Source organism: Ornithorhynchus anatinus, chromosome 2 (assembly GCF_004115215.2).
Source record: "Ornithorhynchus anatinus isolate Pmale09 chromosome 2, mOrnAna1.pri.v4, whole genome shotgun sequence".
In the NCBI taxonomy this organism is placed as follows: Eukaryota; Metazoa; Chordata; class Mammalia; order Monotremata; family Ornithorhynchidae; genus Ornithorhynchus; species Ornithorhynchus anatinus.
The window spans coordinates 119,956,462-119,979,605 of record NC_041729.1 but is presented as its reverse complement, the minus strand read 5'-3'; the positions used below and the strand labels follow the sequence as shown (position 1 = coordinate 119,979,605).

The 23,144-nt window shown below is 40.7% G+C and overlaps 1 protein-coding gene across 2 annotated transcripts in view; it reads right to left on the bottom strand.

Moving 5' to 3' along the window:
• Window positions 1-550: 550 nt before the first annotated feature.
• The window catches only part of TDRD3 (tudor domain containing 3), a 207,916-nt gene continuing 185,322 nt past the window's right edge, over window positions 551-23,144 (bottom strand). Inside the window, exons 13-14 of one of the 2 annotated variants that reach the window (XM_029057160.2) lie at window positions 16,875-17,017; window positions 551-810 (exon numbers count right to left, since the gene is read on the bottom strand). In XM_029057160.2, the coding sequence (XP_028912993.1) occupies window positions 16,901-17,017 (117 nt within the window). In that variant the 3' untranslated portion in view covers window positions 551-810; window positions 16,875-16,900. Of the gene's footprint in view, window positions 811-16,874; window positions 17,018-23,144 lie in introns of those variants that run through there. The other variant, XR_005659787.1, reaches the window with a different exon arrangement.

Sequence of the window (23,144 nt, the reverse complement as noted above, 5' to 3'; positions counted from 1 at the left end):
ACTGCTTCTAAAAAGTAACAGATTACTTATTGTAGTACAAGCACATCCCACCTTAAACAAACTGTTAACTGGAGAAAAGAATAAACAGAACTCTTTAGGTTTTCATCATAATTGAACCTCTCTCTATATTATGAACTCCAAATTTAGCTAGATGGCTCAATTGCCAGGCAAATTATGAATTACTAATTTAGCTATAGACTTCAATTTTGATAGACTGAAATCAGGTTTCAGTTACTAATTCTGATCTTGAAATGGTATAGAGGGGCAGTAACAGAATTTCATTTTCTTTGAAAATGTCCTCAAAAGCATTCACTACATTTCCAGGCACATTTCAGTAGCTCCACATTTGGAAATCAGCTAGTTGGCCTGAGAATATTTTTTGAAAGAGGAACACAGCAAGCGATGTAAATCCATAGCCTGGTGATAATTACAAAGGAGGATCTAGGATTTTGTACTTGCTGTCCTACAGAATCCAATTATCACAAAACTAACAGCATATGAATAAGAAATGTGTTAGATAAATAAAAGAATACTAAAATACCAAAGAATGTAAGAGTGCATTGGATTTATTGTTGGCAGAAAAAATAAGTTGCATCTTCCATATGCAAAAAACATTTTGCTTTATAAAATTCAGCATTTTTTTCTAAGTCTTTGTGAGGATCACTTCTATATTCTTATGCTGAGTCAGCTGTTCTTTCTTCAGATCAGAGCATCCACCACTGCTACATCTCATTCTGAAGTGACAAGTAGAGGTCTTTCAGTAGATCTTAAACAGAAGGTGTTTTCAATGGCTTTTTCTTCAGAGAAACTCTATTTTTGGGAAGGAAAAAATAGAGAAAGATTAGGCGATCAAGTTAACTTCAAAGAGATCTCAATTTTCAAAATGCATCTATTTCCAAGCACCTCTGTGATGGTTAACTGTATTTATAATATCCCACATAAAACTTCAGGGTAGAATAAATGAAGATGTACATTTCTATCAAACATCAAACAAAAGCAACAGATATGTGCAAAAATAAAACTGGGTTTGTTTTTTGAGAACATTCTGATAATGGGCTTTCCACAGCTGCTAATATGTCTAACACTGAACTGAAATATTTAATTCTGTTCTGCCAAGGTTATAAATACCTAACAACCACTTAAATCATTCTGTACTCACTGTGCACTTGTGTATTCACAATCATCCATAACAATTTTACACCTACCTTACATATACTGACTTAAGCACTTAAGTATATGCAGATCCACTTTCCTTCTTCCTCCTAACTATAAATTATTTAAATTTCATTCCCGATAGAACTCCCTCCCCATTTTATATCCATACTGGCCTCACCTTCTCCAAAATCCTTCTCAAACTCATCTCCTGTATGATCAATCCCAATACATTTCTTGTCTCCCTTGGCTTTATAAATAAATCTGCAACTACCAATTAATTAATTAATGGTATTTACTGAGGACTTTCTATGTGCAGAGCACCTTATTAAGTGCTTGGGAGAGTACAATATAAAAGAGTTGGCAGATATGTTCCCTGTCCACAACAAGCTTACAGTCTAGATGGGGAGATATTACAATATAACTAAATAATTTTATATATATACACACATATAATAATAATGTTGGTATTTGTTAAGCGCTTACTATGTGCAGAGCACTGTTCTAAGCGCTGGGGGAGATACAGGGTAATCAGGTTGTCCCACATGAGGCTCACAGTTAATCCCCATTTTACAGATGAGGTAAGTGAGGCACAGGGAAGTTAAGTGACTTGCCCAGAGTCACACAGCTGACAAGTGGCAGAGCCGGGAGTCGAACCCATGACCTCTGACTCCGAAGCCCAGGCTCTTTCCACTGAGCCACGCTATATATATATTTGTACCACCAATACTTGGTACTAACCAAGTGGTTATATGCTCGCAACCACCTATTGTGACAAACTACATATCCATTTTCATTTTTCCTCCTATTTATAAATTAATTTAGTTCTGCCTTCTTACTAGATTGCTCCTTGAGGACCAGGATCATGTCTACTGCACTGTATTCTTCCAAGAGTTCTGCACACAGCAGTCATTCTATAAAAATTACTTGCAATAATCCACATCTTGAATTCAAATCTTCTCCCCTACCTTATTTTCCCATCATAGTTTGCTACACCGCCATCCTCACGCCATCCTCACAATCTATACAGCCCATAATTTTGTCATTATTCATGACCCCTTCCACACTTTCAGACCCAATACTCCTACTCCAACTTGACTACTTCACCACACCTTTACTAGTGCCCCTGCCTCAGATTGACCTTCAATCGGTCTCTCACTGTTTCCCAACTTGCTACCATTGAGGCTTTGTCTCTTCTAACATTATCTGCCATTTCCACCTTCACTCCTCCCAAGCCCACGTTCTAACTGTTCCCCTCTCTGGGCTTACTTGCCTCCCTTGCTCATGTTATTCCCCAAGACACAGAAGTCCCTTCCCCAACAAACCTGCCAGACCTTAGCCCTTGTCCTCTTCAAAGCCCTCCTAAAATTCTACCTGTTCCAAGACATCTTCCCCAGCTAATTATCAGGCACTCAAATCCTACCAGCCCTCCATCAGCCTATGTATTTAGTTATTTTTGTCCAACACCCTCAGACTGGTGTATACATGTATATTTGACTGAATATACAATTTTATTTTGATTCCACCGCATGTGAAAATTTCTATTTCTCGTTCTCATTAGAGTGTAAGCTCCTTGTGGGCAGGGAATGAAATCTGTCTTTCTGTTGTTCTTCCCAAGTTCTTAGTTTACTTCACTGGATGGTGGTGCCATTTACAATATGGGAAAGTCAGGGGGAGAACAGGATTTGGGTGGGAAGATAAGTGGTTCTGTTTTAGATATGTCAAGTTAAAGGTGACAGCGAGACATCCAAGTAAAGATGTCTTGAAGGCAGGAGGAAATATGAGACTGCAGAAAGGGAGAAAGGTCAGGGCTGAAAATGTAGATTTGAGAATCATCTCCATAGAGGTGGTAATTGAAGCCATGTGAGCCAGTGAGTTGTCCAAAGGAGTGGGTGTAGGCGGAGAATAGAAGGGGATCCAGAACTGTACCTTTAGGGACACACACATATGTGAGGAGGGAGGCAGAGAAGGAGCTTGTGAAAGAGACTGAGAATGAACGACCAGTAAGCAAGGAGGAGAACAAGAAGAGCTCAGTGTCAGTGAAGCCAAGGTTGAACATTGTTTCCAGGAGAGGGGGTTAGTCGACAGAGTTGAAGGCAGCTGAGAGGTCAAGGAGTAAAAGGATGGCATCAAGACTTTTGGATTTGGAAGAAGGAGGTCATTTGTGGTCTTTGAGAGCATGGTTTCTGTGGAGTGAGGAGAACAGAAGCCAGATGGGGGGGGGGGGGCAAGGAGAGAATTGGAGGGTAGGAATTTGAGACAGTGGGTGTCGTCAGCTCTCTCAAGGAGTTTGGAGAGGAGTGGTAGGAGGGAGATGGGGTGATAACTGGAGGGAGCCGTGGGGTCAGGGAAGGGTTTTTCTAGAATAGGGAGACATATACGGGTTGTATGAAAGTAATGGAGAAGAAGCCACTGGAGAGCGAACAGTTGAAGAAAGCTGTTTAGGGAGGGAAGAAAGGAGGGGGTACGTGTTTTGATAAGGTGTGAAGGAATGGGGTCAGATGCACAGGTGGATTTTGAGAAAAGGCAGGAGATCTCCTCTTGATATGCTGCTGGGAAATGTGGGAGAGTTGAAGAAGGGGCAGGATGGGGAGGAACTGGGGATGGATAGGAGATTAAAACTGTGAATGTCAGTCCCTGAAGTTTTTCAAGGGCTATGCATTTTTTTATGGATTCAGGAAATCAAAGAGTTTAAGCATGTTTTCTCTTTACACTCAGTTTCTTTAAGCTCAATATGAATTTATCAGAATTTAGATAAATTCTGCTTCCCCGAGGAAGAAATACTTTTGGGAATAATAGCATTTTAGTCTGCCAAGTGAGTTGTCAGTAAAACATTTAAAAGACAGAATTTGGTAAAACCCTTGTCTTTTAATTGCAGCCATAATCTGGTTGATAATCATTTCATTTCTCCTTGGATCAAGAGATGGAAAACCACTTCAACTTCTTGACTGTTGTTAGCCCTCCTCCTAGAGAAATTTGTATTCTTCATTCCTTTGAGTCTACAGTTTAGGAACCATTTAGAACTCTGCCACAGAATTGCAGTCTCACCTATATTACAGATTCGTTCTTTAAAATCTAGCACTGGCCAGGCCTTTTCCCAACTGTGCTTCTTGTATTAGTTCACTTGCAAGGGGAAATGTAAGTGACTCCATTCATTAATTCATTCATTAGTATTTACTGAGCATTTATTCTGTGCAGAATACTGTTTTCAGCACTTGGGAGAATACACCAAAGTTAGAAGACTGACTTCTGCCCCCGAGCATGCTAAAGGAAATCACAGGGAGAAACAAGCAATAGAATCTAAAGATATGTATAAAGAATGGGATGGTGTGTAAGTAACCATGTGCTCAGGTGACACAGTAGCTGGGGGAGAAGTAAGGTGGGGAGATGAGAGAATACTAAGGAAAGGCCGTTACGAAGGTGGGGTTTCAGAGGGCTTTGTGGAATGGAAGAGCAGGATTAGGTCTGCTGGATGTGAAGGAAGAAATTTTAGGCAGAAGGGAGGTAGTGAGTAAGGTGTTGGAAGGTGCATCTAAAATTAGATTAAATCCTCATACTCTACAGAACAGTGGCCTTTTGGAAAACAGGGGAGCTGAGACATGCCTACTTGTTTTGTTTTGCTATCTGTCTTTCCCTTTTAGACTGTGAGCCTGTTGTTGGGCAGGGATGGTCCCTATCTCTTGCCGAATTGCACATTCCAAGCGCTTAGTACAGTGCTCTGCACACAGTAAGCGCTTAGTTAATACTATTGAATGAATGAATGAATGAATGTGAGCTGGAGGAGCTAAAGCATGTGTCTACTGTAGAGAGAGACGAAAAAAACACACTGTGGGGAAAACTAGACTTCAACTATGAGGGACAAGGGCTTGTGTCCAACCTGATTATCTTGTATCTGCCCCAGCAATTAGTACAGTGCTTGGCACATAGTAAGAGCTTAACAAATACCACAAAAAGAAAAGAAAAAGAATATTAAGCTTCAGTCAGTCAGCTGTATTAGGGAACGTATCTACCAACTCTGTTATACTGAACTCTTCCAAGAGCTTAGTACAATGTTCTGTACCCAGTAAGTGCTCAATAAATACGATTGGTTAATTATTATTGAGCATCTAGTAAGTGTAAAGCTTTGTTCTCAAAGCTCAGCACAGTGCTACCAATCCATCAATCAGTGGTATTTATTGAACACTTACTGTGTGCAGAGCACTCTACTAAGCACTTGGGAGTGTACAATACAATAGGCACATTCCCTGCCCACAAGAAGCTTACAGTCTAGAGGGATATAAGCAAACACAGTCCCTTCCCAAACAGCTGCCCCACAGACTACCACCCAGACAAATAAATGGGGAGTACTTAATTGTGTCAAATTAGTTGTTTTTCTGTCTGGATGGTAAAACATCCATTCAGCCTTGATATCTTTTGGACAATCCCATTAGTATTGGATATATAAATGTGCCATAACCTCAACAGGGGAATATTAGGGTTGGTTTTTTTCTGGCAATCTCTTCATATCATTATAAATATATTGCTGGAAAATACTGTTTGCTTAGGAAAACAAAACATATGCTTGCCGAAGCCAGTAATTAAGGCTCAGCTGGAGAAAATGTGTTACATAGCTATAGTTCATTTTTTCTGTATAACTTGAGAAACATTTAAAAAAAATTATCAGGTAGAATAATATTTTCATTCATTTTTATTGTCTTTTAAAAGTCAAGTCTACAAATTTTATATTTCAAAATTAAGTTCTTTGCTTTTTTTCATGCAGTTGAAAATAGTACGTTTGTGAAGAGAGTGAGATGTCTCTATGCTTTTTCTGCCTGGAACTCATTTACTTGCAAATCAGTCTGAGAAAGATCCACCGAGTAGCTGTTTGTTTTAGAAAAAAAAAAAGCGCTTTTGAGCTCAGAATTTGCTCAGAATTTCCATGGCTGTTTAAGAAAACTAGTAGTGAGAAAAGTGTTCTTGATTCTTATGAAGTCATTTCCAGTCACTTGCTTAGCTGTTTACCATAAGGTAATATAGTAATTTCCATTTTACAAACAAAATAATCATATTGTTCATTATTCTTCTTTTAGATGAAAAAAGTGCTTATTGTGCTTCTTTATTACCATTCTCCCTTGCCCTATGACATCTCCCATTTCCCCAGAGTGAGGAGCAGAAAATCAGACAAACAGAACCTGTCTGGGTGCTGGATTGCCAGAAAGATTGTGACCTTAATTAGTAAAGTCATAATGAAAACCAAGTAGATGAGTATTTAATTAGCCCACAGAGTTATATTGTCCCTCGTTAGATTGTTCATGAGACATTACTTGGCAAAGATAAATCTGGGCTTCCTTTCCCCAAGCTATCCTTGGTATAGATGTTCTTCAGGATCATGGATCCTCACTAATAATTTCCTTTCCTGTCTCCTTATGTCAGCTTTAGGAAAGGATCATTCAGGTGTATTTATTGAGTGCTTACTGTGTGCAGAGCATTGTACTAAGTGTTTGGGAGAGTATAATAGAGCAGAATTGGTAGACAGTTCACTGCCCACAAGGAGTTTACATTCTAGAAGGGGAGACACAGAAACTTGGAGCAGTGGTTATTAAATAAACAAATAGTTTAAGTTTGGTTTAAACTTTTTTCATTATTTTCATATTTTTAAGCAATAAGGACTTGTCTTTTTGAATTTCAATTTTGTATGGCAGCTGGAGTCAGAAAGCCACTTCATAGTGGAATGCTCTCCCTCCTCTCACAGAGCTATAGAACTACACTTTTTGAAGGATGGTGTAAGCAAAGCAAGTTCCAAATCATGCCCAAAGGACTTTGATTAAGGAGGAATTGTACATCTAGAGAAGGCTGATGAGATGTTTTAAAAGTCCATCATTTACCATAGAGATCAGTGTCTTTTTCCATACTGTTATGTTATTTATTTGTATTAATGTCCTTTTCCCCCTCTAGACCCTATGGTTGTTGTGGGCAGGGAATGGGCTTGACAACTCTTTGATATTGTACAACTCTGTTATATTGTACTTTCCTAAGCACTTATCCCAGTGCTCCGCTTATAGTAAGCACTCAATAAATACTATTGATGACGATGATAATAATGATGATGTAATGGCAGCAGGGAATGGTTTAAATTTTTAAATATTCTAAGGAGTGGAAAGGGAAAGACTTTCATCTCGAAAAATTCTCTACTCTAAAGTGTGGAAAGCATCATGTTTGTCATTGATGCATTTTTTTAAATTTTGTTTTCTTAGTCCAATTTTAATTTTAAATTGTACAAGACTGGCTTAGTTAGTGCCTCATGGATGGCCTTGAGAGAGGGGAATTTTGGGGAGACGATATAAGTGATTTTTAAGCAATAGAAGGCTCAGCATTTAGTAGAATGTTGCTAGAAAATTTCAAGCCCCAACCCCATAATGCCCTGGTCTGTGAAGCTCAACTTCCTGCCAAGCTGCCGCAGCCCTAACAATTCTTCCACTGCCTTATGCCTCTGTAGCTTGTTCCCTTCTGTCCTCTTCATCCGGTACTGCTCCCATTCGCTCAGCATCAGGTTGCCTTCCACTTTGGTAGGGGATTTGCCTTCTCCCATAAACAGGCTAGGAACATTGCTGAAAGTCTTGCAGGGCTCATTCTGAGCAGATGACTGTGCCTCAAAAGCCCCACAAAGACAGTTTGGCTGACAGAATGACTGTATGCTGCTTCATAGAGTCAGCTGCCATGAAGTAAGATTCATTTGTCCTTGGAAATACATTAAGATCCATAAGATCAAGATCATATGATCAAGTTGCTCAAGTCAGAATTGAAGGTTCTCTGTCTGACCCTGTTCCCAGCCATGTAGGAGTGTAGTAGGGCCATAGGATAGGTCCAGTTGCTTTCAAGCTATTCTGTGTAGCCACATAGAAATCTGGAATCAAAGTATGCTTTTGAACGCTTTAGAAACTTTTAGTTCTACAAGCTACATACACTATCCAAAGCCTCTGAGGCATAGGTTCAGAAACTGCTTTTTGCAGGTGACTGCCATAGAGGCACTTAGATAAAAATACATGTAAATAATTATTGCATTTCACATATAACACAGCCCTATGGTCTCAGACAGTAACTCTGAGGAAAATCAAGGTTATATGCCAGTTTACACCTGGGAAACACCCCACATAACCAAAGATTAGATTAGAACTAAATTAGAAAGATTAGATTAAAATCAAAGGTTCTAATCCTGGCTCCACCACTTATCGGCTTTGTGACTTTGGACAAGTCACTTCATTTCTCTCTACCTCAGTTTTTTCTTTGTAAAATGGGGATTAAAACTGTGAGCCCTATGCAAGTCTGGGACTGTGTCTGACCTAATTAATTTTTTCTCCCCAGCACATAGTGCAGTGCCTGGCACATAGTAAGCCCTTAACAAATACCATAAAAAAAGAAAATAAAAAATTTCTGTCAGCAATGCTCAGAGCTCAATATTGTCAATAAATTCTGCTGCCTATACCTAAAATGGACAAAGAGGTAATAATAATAATATTAATGTATGCTTTGCACATTGTAAGCACTTAGCACATACTATCATTATTAAGACTGTAAACCTGTCATTGGGCAGGGATTGTCTCTATCTGTTGCTGAATTGTATATTCCAAGCACTTAGTACAGTGCTCTGCACATAGTAAGCGCTCAATAAATACTATTGAATGAATGAATTATTTTGCCAAGCATTGTTCTAAGCACTAGGGTTGATACAAGATAATCAGGTTGTCCCTTATGGGGCTCACAGTCTTAATCTCCATTACATAGATGAGGTGATTGATGCCCAGAGAGGTGACTTGCCCAAGGTCACGCAGCAGACAAGTGTCGGAACTGGGATTAGAACCCAAGTCCACTCAGCATCAAATCGCAGGACAAGATTTCTGACAGCAAGATTTCTGATTAGCTCCCCAACACTGAAGCTTGTTATGGGTAGGGAACATTTCTGCTAATTCTTTTGTATTGTACTTTCCTAAGCACTTAACATGGTGCTCTGCACTTAGTAAGTGCTCAATAAATATCATTGATTAATCGATTAATTAAAGCAACACCTATAGCAACACAACTGGGCAGGACAGGTATGAATTGAAGCCCTCCTGAAATTTCACCACCTCTAGGAAGCCTTCCCCACGTGATTCTCAACACTCCATGATATATTAACCCATTGGTAAGGATGGGTATAATTGCTTAGGTGCAACCACACTTAGTACTTGTTTACATATACAGATACTCAGGAGTTATGTATATGTATTCAATCGTGCATTTAATTATTCATTATGAGATTTCATCCCAACATTAGCACTATCACCTCTTTTCTCCTGTTTGTTCTTCCTGTTCCCACTATTTGTGAATTATTTTTGTCTGTCTCCCTTATTAGATTTCAAGGTCTTTGAGGGTAAGAAGGCTGTGTTTAGCTTCTGTACCTTCCCAAGAGCTTGCTGTGATCTCTGCTCAGTAAGGCCCTAGTAAATAGCACTGATTGGTTACAACTTTTCTATGAATGAGTTTAAAAATCTGTTGAATGTTCTTTCTAAAATGAAACAAAATAGTGGATAGCAGCAGAATACCTAAAGAGCCTAAAGTAAATACCTAAAGTGTAGAAAACTGAAATTGATCCTGGGATCATGCCTAGCAACTCCATTGTATCATACTTTCCCAAGCTCTTAGTACAGTGCTCTGCAAGGAGTAAGCATTTAATAAATACCATTAACCATTTAATTTACCATTTAATTACCATTTAATTTAATACCATTGATTGAATGAAAGGACATGTTAGCCAGGAAAGCAAATACACTGATTTAAAGACATGGTGAAGCTTAAGTAATGCAGTGTAATGAAACAGCTGCAGTAAGCAGATCATCCTGGAAGGCAGCAGTCGAGAGTGTGGTTGTTCTCCTTATTCACAGGCTTCTCAAAAGAAGAAAGCCACAAAAGATCAATAGTGATTATATTTATTGAAGCATCTATTTTGTTCAGTGAAGTAAACCCATATATTCTACCCATCACTACATCCTATCAGTTCTACCTTCACATTACTAAAATCTGCCCTTTCCTCTCTATCCAAACTGCTATGACATTAATCCAAGCACTTATCCTATCCTGCCTTAATTACTGAATCAGCTTCCTTGCTGACCCCCTGCCTCCTGTCTCTCCCCATTCCAGTCCATTATTCACTCTGCTGACTGGATAATAATGTTGGTATTTGTTAAGCGCTTACTATGTGCCGAGCACTGTTCTAAGCGCTGGGGTAGACAGAGGGGAATCAGGTTGTCCCACGTGGGGCTCACAATCTTAATCCCCATTTTACAGATGAGGGAACTGAGGCACAGAGAAGTTAAGTGACTTGCCCACAGTCACACAGCCGACAAGTGGCAGAGCTGGGATTCGAACTCATGAGCCCTGACTCCAAAGCCCGTGCTCTTTCTACTGAGCCACGCTGTTTATTCTTCTACAGAAACATTCAGTCCATATTTCGTCACTTTTCAAGAAACTCCAGTGGTTGCCCATCCACCTCTGCATCACACAGAAGCTCCTTACCATCTCCTTTAAAAGCATTCAATTAACCCAGCCTGCACACTTTGCTTCTTTAATGCTAACCTTCTCAATGTACCTTGATCCCCCCTCTATCAAGCCACTGACCTCTCACTCACTTCCTGCCCCTGGAGAGGAAGGTTCTCCCTCTTCACATCTGACAGACAATTACTCTTCCCTGCTTTAAAGCCTTTTTCAAGGCACATCTCCTCCAAGAGGTCTTCCCTGAGTAGCTCTCTTTTCCTTTTCTTCCACTACCTTCTGTGTTGTCCTGGCTTGCTCCCTTTATTCATTCCCCCTCCCAGTCCCAAAGCACTTTTGTACATATCAGTAATTTTATTTTTATTGATTTCTGTCTCACCTTCTGAACTGTAAGCTCACTGTGGGCAGGGAATGTGTCTGTTACACTGTTATACTGTACTCTCCCAAGCATTTAGTTCAGTGCTCTACATACAGTAAGTGCTCAATACATACTATTGACTGACTGTCAGGTCCTGTGAAAGAGAATGGTCAATCATTTTATAAGAACAATACAGTCTCAAAGGGAGCAACAGGAAACTAAGCAATAACAAGGGAAAGAGAATTCTGTAATCACCTGAAAATTGATTTGAAAGCTTTGCTATTCAGAACAGTAATAATAATAATAATAATGACATTTGTTAAGCACTTACTATGTGCCAAGCCCTGTTTTAAGCACTGAAGAAATGATTTAGAAAAATTTTGCCTTGTTTTACAAAGAGAAATCTGCAGACTTTTAAACTCTGAATCAAGCATAGTTGTAATCAACCAACAGTATTTATGAAGCAATTAGTCAGTGAGAAGCACTATATTTAGTGGTTTGGAGACTACAACAAAAACCCCCTGCCCTCAAGTAATTTACAATCTAATGAGGGAGAGAGATGAGTTAACAAACCCTAGGGTGTTATAAATGAAACAGAGAAGGTTTTCATCTAGAGTAAGTGAAATTTTAGGAGGGTTAAAATGATAGAGAGGGCTACATTGTTTGGAATGGAAGGTAGGGGTGGTTGGGAGGGAGTTTCCGGCCAGAAGAATAGTGTGAGATAGATTATAGTGGGGAGCTTTTTAAATATCTCAGCTCGTTTAGACAATACCCTGTCTAATAAATAACAATAATTATATGATGGATTGAACGAATGGTAAATTTTTCCCTATCTAAATAGCACTAATTTTTTGCTCAGATTTATTTAAATAGGCAGTCTCCATTTCTGTGAATAATTTTGGCTACAAAATTGCATTTTAGTAAGTGGTTCTGTTTTCAGAAAATCCAGAACGTATCCTCAAAATCTTATTCTTTTGCTCCCAAAGGAATTTTGACTGAGCAAATATAGCCAATTCCCAATCCTTGGGGAGAGGAGCTGGGAGAAAGAGAATGTGCAGGGTGAGATTTAAGCTCCTTGTGGGCAGGAAATGTTTGTTTATTGTTGTATTGTACTCTCCCAAGCACTTAGGAAGGTGTTCTGCACAAAATAAGTATTCAATACATACAATTGAATGAATACAATTGAGAGAATTTGATTTACCCATACCCTGCTCCTGCATCCCTTCTCAACCACCCAGTGCCCAGATTGTGCCTATTTCATGTTCTTTAGCAGACCTCCAAGATGGAGAACAAGATATGGTAGGCAAGTAACAGTGAGGTCTAGTAGAAAGAGCAGGGGTCTGGGAGTCAGAGAACCTGATTTCTAATCCCGGCTCCACCTCTCCAGAGAGCATCAATCCAACTACAGCCTTTACGACTTGTGCATTTTCTTGACTCATGTTAACTTTCATTGTTTATTCATTTATACTTTCATATTCCTATCAGCAGCAGTGGCATAGTTGTTTTTTGTTCCCTTCCATTTTAAAAAAAAAGCTTTTGAGTCTCCTCAGTAGATCGTAAACACTTTTCAGGTGGCATCAGGCCTCTTACTCTGTATTACTCCCCCAATTACTCAGTCCAATGCTCTTCATTCAGTATCCATTCAAAAAATATTCTTGACTGAAGAGGCTAAAACAAGCTAAAACAAGGTTTGTAGATTCTCTGTAAATTTCAATTCATTTCTTCATTCAATCTTATTTATTGAGTGATTACTATGTGCAGAGCACTGTACTAAGGACTTATGAGAAAACAATACAACAATAAACAGATACATTCCCTGCCCACAACGATCTTACAGTCTAGCGGGCAGGGGAGACAGACATTAATATAAATAAATAATAAATAAATAAATAAATAAATAAATAAATAAATAAATTACAGATATGTAGATAAGTGTTGTGGCCTGGGAGGGGGAATGAAAAAAGGGAGTAAGTCAGGGCAATGAAAAAAGGAATGGGAGAAGAAGAAGGGGATGGGCTTAGTCAGGGAAGGCTTGGAGGAGATGTGTTTCAATAAGCCTTTGAAGAAGGGGAGTCTGTTGGACTTGAGAAGGGAGGGCGTTCCAGGTCAGAGGCAGGAAGTGGGTGAGGGGTTAGTGGCGAGATAGACGAGATCCAGGAACGGTGAGAAGGTTAGCACTAGAGGAGTGAAATATGTGGGCTGGGTTGTAGTAAGATAGTAGTGAGGTGATGTAGGAGGGGTCTAGGTGACTGAGTGCTTTGAAGCCAATGGTGAGGAGTTTTTGTTTGATGGATGGGCAACCACTGGAGTTTTTTGAGGAGCAAGGTGACATGCCCTAAATGTTTGTGTAAAAGAATGATCTGGGCAGCAAAGTGAAGTATGGACTGGAGTGGGGAGAGAGAGAAAGCTGGAAAGTCAGCAAGAAGGCTGATGCAGTAATTCTGGCAGGATAGGATGAGTGACTGTATTCACGTAGTAGCAGTTTGGATGGAGAGGAAAGGGTGGATTTTAGCAATGTTGTGAAGATGGGACTGACAGGATTTAGTGATGGATTGAATATGTGGGTTTAATTTGAGAGAAAAGTCAAGGATAACGCCATGTTTGTGGGCTTGTGATACAGAAGGGATGGTGGTGTCATCTACAGTGGTGGGAAAATCAGGGATAGGACAGGGTTTGAGGGGGAAGTTAAGGAGTTCTGTTTTGGACATCTTAAGCTTGAGGTAATGGGAGGATATCCAAGTAGAGATGACCTGAAGGCAGGAGGAAATATATGACTGCATAGGAAGGAAAGAGTTGAGGGCTGGAGAAGCAGCATGGCGTAGGGGCAAGATCAAGGGCTTGGGAGTCAGAGGATGTGGCCATTTGTCTGTTATGTGACCTTGGGCAAGTCACTTCACTTCTCTGTGCCTCAGTTACCGCATCTGTAAAATGGGGATTAAGACTGTGAGCCCCATGTGGGACAGGGACTGTGTCCAACCTGATTAGCTTGTATTTACCCCAGTGCTTAGAATAGTGCTTGGCAGATAGTAAGCATTAAATACTACTACTATTATTATTATTATGTAGGTTTGGGTATGATCCGCATAGAGGTGGTAGTTGAAGCCATGGGAGTGAATGAGTTCTCCAAGGGAGTAGGTATAGATGGAGAAGGCAGGACATCGCCTCCTGAGATACTGCTGGGAAGGATGGGAGACTTGAAGAGGGGGTAGAACAAGGGCGTTCCCAGACTGAGCTCCTCTTCCCCCTCTACTCCCTCTGCCATCCCCCCTTTACCTCTCCGCAGCTAAAGCCTCATTTTCCCCTTTTCCCTCTGCTCCTCCACCTCTCCCTTCCCATCCCCACAGCACTGTACTCGTCCGCTCAACTGTATATATTTTCATTACCCTATTTATTTTGTTAATGAATTGTACATCGCCTTGATTCTATTTAGTTGCCATTGTTTTTACGAGATGTTCTTCCCCTTGACGCTGTTTATTGCCATTGTTCTTGTCTGTCCGTCTCCCCCGATTAGACTGTAAGCCCGTCAAACGGCAGGGACTGTCTCTATCTGTTGCCGACTTGTTCATCCCAAGCGCTTAGTACAGTGATCTGCACATAGTAAGCGCTCAATAAATACTATTGAATGAAGGGAGGGACTGAGGAAGGGCAGGGGAGATTTTAGGGAGCCCATGCCTAATAGTGTCAATTTTCTAAATAAAGTAGGTGGCCAGATCATTGAGGGCAAGGGAATTGGGAGGTGGGGGGACAGGGGGTCTGAGAAGGGAGTTAAATAATAATAATGGCATTTATTAAGCACTTACTATGTTCCAGACACTGTACTAAACACTGGGGTGGATACAAACAAATCTGGTCAGACACAGTCCCCTGCCCCACATGGGGCTTACAGTGTCAATCCCCATTTTACAAATGAGGTCACTGAGGTACAGAGAAGTGAAGTGACTTGCCCAAGGTCACAGAGCAGACAAGTGGCAGAAGTAGGATTAGAACCCATGACCTTCTGACTCCCAGGCTTATGTGCTATCCATCACACCATGCTGTCTGGAACAACTGGCAAGAGTAATGGGCATAGGTATCAATAAGAGAAGAGAAATAATTTTGCCAGGCAGAGGAGAGGGCAGAGTTAAAGCATGTAAGTATAAACCTGAAGTAGACAAAGTCGGCTTGGTATTTAGATTTCTGCCAGCAGCGCTCTGTGGCTCATGAACAAGGGCAAAGGAGGTAGACTGTGCAGGTGATCCAGAGCTGTAGGTTAGTTGGACAAGATCAATGAAGGGATAGGGGAGCGAGTGAGTTGAGTTGAGTAGAGAGGGTAGTGTTAAAAGTGCCACTGTGGCATCAAGAGAAGGTAGTTTGGGTATGGAGGCTAAGTGGGACATGATGAGTTGAGAAAACTGCCCAGATTATCTTTCTACAGGAACGCTCCGGGCATGTCAGCCCCCTCCTCAAAAATCTCCAGGGGTTGCCTATCAACCTCCATATAAAGCAAAAACTCTTCACTATTGGCTTCAAAGCTGTCCATCACCTTGCCCCCTCCTACCTCACCTTCCTTTTCTCCTTCTACAGCCCACCCCACATACTCCATTCCTCTGCCGCTAACCTCCTCACTGTGGCTCCTTCTCACCTGTCCCTCTGTCGACCTCTGGCCCACATCCTACCTCTGGACTGGAATGCCTTCCCTCCTCAAATCCACCAAACTAGAACACTTCTTTCCTTCAAAGCCCTACTGAAAGCTCACCTCCTCCAGGAGTCCTTCCCAGACTGAGCCTCCCCTTTTCCTCTGCTCCTCCTCCCCATCGCCCCTACTTCCTCCCTCTGCTCTACCCACCTGCCCCACCACACTTGTGTATAAAAATATGTACATATTTATTATTCTATTTATTTTATTAATGATAAATATATATCTATAAATCTATTTATATTGGTGCTATTTATGCCTGTCTACTTGTTTTGTTGTCTGTCTCCCCACTTCTAGACTGTGAGCCCATTGATGGGCAGGGATTGTCTCTATTTGCTGTTGAATTGTAGTTTGCAAACACTTAGAACAGTGCTCTGCACACAGTAAGTGCTCAATAAATATAACTGAATGAATTGAATGAATGAGTGAATGAATGAATGAATGAAAATTGGATGGGGTCAAGAGCTAAGTCTTTGAGGGAGAATGATACAGATTTGTGAGGAGGAGATGTGTGTTGGGGGGGCAAGTGAGGAGGTTGTGGTCAGATAGAGGGATTTCAGAGTTGGTGAGGGTAGAGATTGTACAATGGCTAGAGATGGTGAGATCGAGTTGTCCAAGTTGGTGAGTGTGGGAAGTGGGGTGGAGCAGGAGGTCAGTGGAGTTGAGAAGTAATAGGAGGCAGCCAGCAGAAGAGTCATCGAGACATAATAATAATAAAGCCATTTGTTAAGCACCTACTTTGTGCCAGGCTCTGTATTGATCGCTGGGGTGGATCCAAGGAAATTGGACGTGGGGCTCACAGTCTCAATCCCCATTTTACAGATGAGGGAACTGAGGCACAGAGAAATGGAGGGAACTGAGGCACAGAGAAATGAGGTGACTTGCCTAAGACCACATAGCAGACAAGAGGCAGAGGCAGCATTAGGACTCATGACTTTCTGACGCCCAGACCTGTGTTCTATCTGCTACACCATGCTGCTTCCCATCTATGTGGATATTGAAGTTCCCATGGATCAATGTGGGAATGGAGAAAGAGAAGAAATGTGAGAAAGTGATCAAAATGGTTAAAGAACCCATGGTCTTCTGAATTCCATTACAGCAGATGGACAGAAATGGCTGCCAAGCTCAAATGGAAAAAAAATGTAGAAAAGAATAGTACACCACTCTTTCCAGGGAAACTCTTACCCAAAAGTCACATTTCCATTTCCATCTCAGTTTCTGGCCCGGGGAGGTTGATAAAATTGCTGAGTTGGCCGTGTCGATCTCCTGGGCTGGCCATCACCCCCTCTGCGGAACTCGAGAGTTTGGTCGTAGCTGCTTTCTTCTTCCTAGGTGCAAACAGGATGGATTCAAAACGTTCACAAGGGTTTTAAGTTTCAAATGTAAATAGAAACACCAACTTTCCCAACTCGACACATCTTTAAAGCTGTTCCAGCTTTCAGGGTCATCAGAGAAAAATGACCAATTCCTACAATGATTTGCTAGAGACAGAATATGGTAGTGTACCAGGACTTCCCTCTCTCAGAGTGCCTGACTCCTGCTCCATTAATGAGACCAGAAGGTAATGGTTGCTCATGTGCCATTGGTTGCTACGAAATTCCTATCCATGACCATCTCCACACCTTTGGGGTCTTGTGCTGTCCATTTCCTTGCCTTGTTGAGGCAGCTTGGCTGGCTCTAAGGCCGACACCACACTCACCCTCCCCAGATGGCAGCAGTGCTGCCTTTATTTTTTTATTTTTTAAATGGTACTTGTTACGTGCTTACTACATAATAATCCTTGTTCTAAGTTCTCGGGTAGATACAAGTTAATCAGGTTGGAAACAGTCCCTGTCTCACATGAGGCTCACAGTCTAAACAGGATGGAGAACAAGTATTGAGTCCTCCTTCTACAGCTGAGGCACAGAGAAAGGACCTGCCCAAGGACACAGAGCAGGCAAGCGGTGGAGCCAGGTATTACAACCTAAGTCCTCTGGATCCCAGATTTATGTTCTTTCCAATAGGCCATGCTGCTTCCCTGCCGTACACTCCCCATCACGTTCCTGCAGCTCCCTATCAGAGGTAAACCTAAACCTTTAAATGAATGCTAATTTCTTGTTCTCCTTATTTTGGGGGACAGTGGGGAGGATGTTAGGGAAGAGAGAATGTTGGGGAGTGTGCGTGGATCACCAAAGAACTTGGTTCCAAGTGAGAAACTATGCCTATTAGGTTGTCCGAGAGGCTGGAGACAGTGTTCAGAAACATCAATCAATGGTATTTATTGAGCTCTTACTCTGTGTAGAGCACTGTACTAAGTTCTTGGGGGAGTATAATACAAAAGAATAAGCAGACATGTTCTGAGCCCATAAAGAGTATCTGTTTGAAACCACTAAAGGGAGGTTGTGCCATTCATTCATTCAATAGTATTTATTGAGTGCTTACTAGGTGCAGAGCACTGTACTACGCACTTGGAATGTACAATTCGGCAACAGATAGAGACAATCCCTGCCCAATAACGGGCTCACAGTCTAAATGGAGGAGACAGACAGCAACACAAAACAGAACAAAACAAAACAAGACAACATTATCAAGATAAATAGAATCATGGAGATATACACCTCATTAACAAAATAAGCAGAGGGAAAGGGGGGGGTCAGTCTGGTAAGGCCTCCTGGAGGAGGTGAGCTCTCAGTAGTGCTTTGATGAGGGGAAGAGAGTTAGTTTGGCAGATGTGAGGAGGGAGGGCATTCCAGGACAGCAGTAGGATGTGGGCCAGGGGTCGACAATGGAACAGGTGCGAATGGGGGACTGTGAGGAGGTGAGAGGCAGAGGAGCGGAGTGTACAGTGTGGGCAGTAAAAAGAGAGAAGAGAGGTGAGGTAGGAGGGGGCAAGGTGATGGAGAGCTTTGAAGCCACCTGCAGTCACCACTACTGAGTCTTCAATGATTAATTTGGATGGCGGCAATGGTTTGAATACTGGGGAGGGAAAGAGAAGCAAAAAAAAAATCACTGGAGAAATAAAATTGCCACAGATAGCTGTGGTGTATGCACAATGTCAGAAGCAGGAGAGGGGAGTGTGAAAACTGTATGTCAGCTTCAGCTCCTTCTCATTCCTTCTGCTTTATGTGGCAACCACCTTAGGTCTGGCAAGGATGCAGCTATCTCTGCAGGAATACTATGGTAAACTGGCTCTGGGGCCCTCTCGCCCAAGGCCTGGGGCTGCAACCCCTTCCTAAAGCCCCTGTGTTTAACCACCTCCACTTCTCACTTTCAAAATGGTTAATCTCTTTACTTTCCTGGATAGCATACAAATTAATGTAATTATTAATTTAATTGTTTAATAAGAATAATAGTGGTATTTGTTAAGTGCTTACTATGTGTCAAGCACTCTATTAAGTGCTGGGATAGATATAAGATAATCAGGTCTCACATGGGGCTCACAGTCTGAGTAGGAGGAAGTACATGTATTGAATTCACGATCTGCAGATGAGGGAACTAATGCACAGAGAAATTAAGTGACTTGCCCAAAGTCACACAACAGATAAATGGAGGAGCTGGCATTAAAACTCAGGTCCTCTGACTCCCAGGCTTTCCGCTAGGCCATGCTGCTTCCCAGTAATTATTGTACCCTCCCAAGTACTTAGTACAGAATGCTGCACCCAGTAAGTGCTCAATAAATATCATTGATTTACAAAGTGCTTAGTCTTTGTTAAGCGATGGGGTAGGTAAAAGGCTAGGAAACTGGTCACTGGTCACAATTTATTTTATACCCATTTTATACATGAGGAAACTGAGGCAGAGAGGCTAAGTGCCTCGCTCAAGATCACACAGTAGGCTACTGTACCTCAAGCTCATCCATCTCACAGCCGACTCACTGCCCGTGTTCTCTTTCTGGTCTGGAACTCCCTCCTCGTTTATATCTGACAGCCCACCACTCTCCCTACTTATAAAACGTTACTAAATTCACATCTCCTTCAAGAGGCCTTCTCTAAATCCTCATTTCCCCTATCTTCCCTCCACTCTGCACTGACTATGCACTTGGCTTGTGTACTACTTAAGCAGTTTAATAATCTCCCCAGCCCAGAGCATTTATGTACTTATCCTTATATCCTGTCATTTAGAGAAGCAGCGTGGCACAGTGGAAAGAGCAAGGGCTTTGGAGTCAGGGCTCATGAGTTCGAATCCCAGCTCTGCCACTTGTCAGCTGTGTGACTGTGGGCAAGTCACTTAACTTCTCTGTGCCTCAGTTCCCTCATCTGTAAAATGGGGATTAAGACTGTGAGCCCCACGTGGGACAACCTGATTCCCCTGTGTTTACCCCAGCGCTTAGAACAGTGCTCTGCACATAGTAAGCGCTTAACAAATACCAACATTATTATTATTATTATTCATTTCCCCAAATAGTAATTATTTTAATGTCTGTCTCTCCTTGTAGACTTTAAGCTCTTTATGGGCAGAGATTGTGCTGCATTGTACTTTCCCAATCATTTATTGCAGGGCTCTGCACACAATACTACTGATTGGTGTATTTAAATCTAGTCAGCCAATTAAGGAGGGAACACTTACAGGCTGATCTTAGGGCTAATGAATTAAACAATTACCAAAAGTCCAGAAAAGGAAAACGCTCATTCATAAATGTCTAATTTACTTCCAAAAAGTAACTACATCAATGTCCTGCACAAAATCATTTCCATGGAGGAAATCGGAACATACAGAAATTCAGTGGTGTCATTCTATATTTCTGGCAAAATGGAATAACAAGGTAATCATATTATTACAAAAAGCTACAAATGGGGTCCAGAGATTCAGTATTTGCAGGCTACTACTTAGCCCGCTGGAGAGAAGGAAAAAGTAATAGAAAATAACAAGAGGTTCATGTCTTATGTCTCATCATCCCCCAAACAATATAGAAAGCTTGGTATAACATAAGTGAGTCCAACAAATATATTTATATTAACCTATGAAGTTTCAAAAATTCTACTTCCATTAACATTTCAAAATATTTTGGAAAAACAGATGTCAGTTCTCGACATGGCAAGGTGGTTACAATGAGAGAAGATAAAAATATGACTGAGGAATTCAAAAAGTTATGCTCATCTGATTCGTCTAGTCCCATGAACAGCATCTTAAAAGGAGTTTTTTTCTCTCTTTATCTTAGAGTTCCATTTGTAATTCAGCACATTTAGACAAAATTAGGGGACAGAGAGCACAGTAACAACACTGCATTTATTTAAGGAACTAGGAAATATGTTATATTCCCCACAGATAGCAGTGAAAATTTATCAGGTGTTTTAAAATCTGTAAATCATTATGGATTTTTCCACTGCCAGAAGGAATGCACTGCAATTATTGTTCCTATAAGCAGAACCCATCTGGTAAATGCTATTTTTTTAAATATTTTTTTTACTACTTCTATCTTATCTTGAAGAAGAATAAATTAGAGGGAAGAACTAATTAAATGACTTCATCAAACTAGGTAACTGACTGGATGGTGAAACAGTCGCTTAAAATGAAAAAAATTGATTTCTTTTACATTTCATGTCTCCACCAAATCTTATAAAAATGATGCCCACACTAGCAAAATATTTTTGGTAGTTTCACTTCTGTACTGTCAAATAGTCCTTTTATAAATTTGGTACTTGTCTTTTTTAAAAATCCTTCTTCATGACAGGTCTCATGCAACTCTAATTAGTTACTTCAATAACTATCAATTTCACATTGTGCAGGTAATAAATCCTCAAACTAGATGCTGCAGGACTGGGATTAAGGTTACCTGTTAATACAGAAGATTAATAAACTAGCTGTGGGCAAGGACTGTGTCTATTCTTATACTGTACTCTTTCTAGTGCTTGGTTCAGTGTTCTGTACAAAGTAAGCACTCATAAATATGACTGAATAATAATATAATGTTCATTTAAAAGTCTTCAAGTCTGTAAATTTTTTTTTCATTTCATTCATTCCTAAAATTCCCCTTCCATTTTGCTTCTTTGGTCTGGTCAATATGAAATAAACTGGCCAAATGATCATTACAATTTCAATTCTGTAATTCTTAAATATAGTAGAAAGTTCTCATTAAACAGGTGCCCCCTTATAAGACAGCTACAAGTCTTCAAACCTCAAAAGTCAAAACATCTTCCTTATCAAAATGGTGTTCAATCAAATAACCTGATTTCTAAAAGCTCAAATTGCCATAATCTCACAATGTGTTTTTTTATTCCACAATTCTCAGTGTAATTGCTTCTTTTAATAGTGGCCATCAAATCCAATAATTATTGCCCTCACCTAAAGAGCAATTAAAAAAAGTTACTCATCTTCCAAACATTAGGACTGCCTTAACTACCATTTTCTGAATCCTCTGGGAATTCTAACCATGTATCTTCAATCAACAGTTAGATGCACACTGAACAAAAAACATCCAGAAGTAATATATGGAAATGAAAGAAGCATTACACAAGACTTTATGGAAGTCACTACACTATTGTGAGGTCTTCTGAGTCATTCATCTGAAACAGGACAAATTTGGTATCATATAGGTTCCTTGAAATAGCAAAACAAAAACATTAAGCATTAATTAAGCATTTTGGTTGAACAAGTTTTTACGTTGACTGTCAAACCATAATGAATCAGCTGAAACAAAATGCACTTTAACATTTAGATCATATAACTCTTTGAGCTATCCTCACCATAAATTTGTTACAGGTCAGGTCATTTTTGTCAGAGAAATTTCTTAAATGCCACATTCATGTGCCCAGCTCTGCATAAAGTTAGTGCTCAATAAATACCATTGTTTTTTTTCACTTTATTATCAAACTGTTTCCTAATAGCAGCTTCTGTTTTCAAGGAATCCAGTGAACTAGAAATTAAAATATTCACATGAGAAGCAGCATGGCCTAGTGGATAGAGCACTAGTCTGGGAGTCAGAAGAACCTAGGTTCTAATTCTTGCTTCGCCACTGGTCTGTTCTATGACTCTGGGCAAGTGGCTTCACTTTTTAGTGCCTCAGTTACCTCAGCTGTGAAATGGGGATTAAGACTGTGTGCCCCATGTGGCACATAGACTGTCCCCAACCTGATCAATTTATATCTACCCGAGCAGTAAGTACAGTGCCTGGTACACAGTAAATGCTTACCATATGCCATGGAACAAAACAAAACAAAAAAACCCTTATTTTCTAGCTGAATCAAATGTACAACAGTATTTATTAACAAATACTAGGTGTTCCACAATTCCTTGCTAAGAATCTAGTAACCGTTCTCCTGTGTGGTTCTGATGGTATTAAAATGTGTTCTCTTCTTTGCTCCTCAGGGAGTCAACCCCTAGGAATGCTGCTATCGGCATCTACAGATATGAGGGCAGCAGCATCCCTGGAGTCCAGTGGGAGAGTCCAGTGGGTCAATCCAGCGTGGGTCAGGACTAAGTGCAAGATCAGAGATGTAGCAGCCTGCAAACCTTCTCCCATTGCTGAGACCTCCGCTG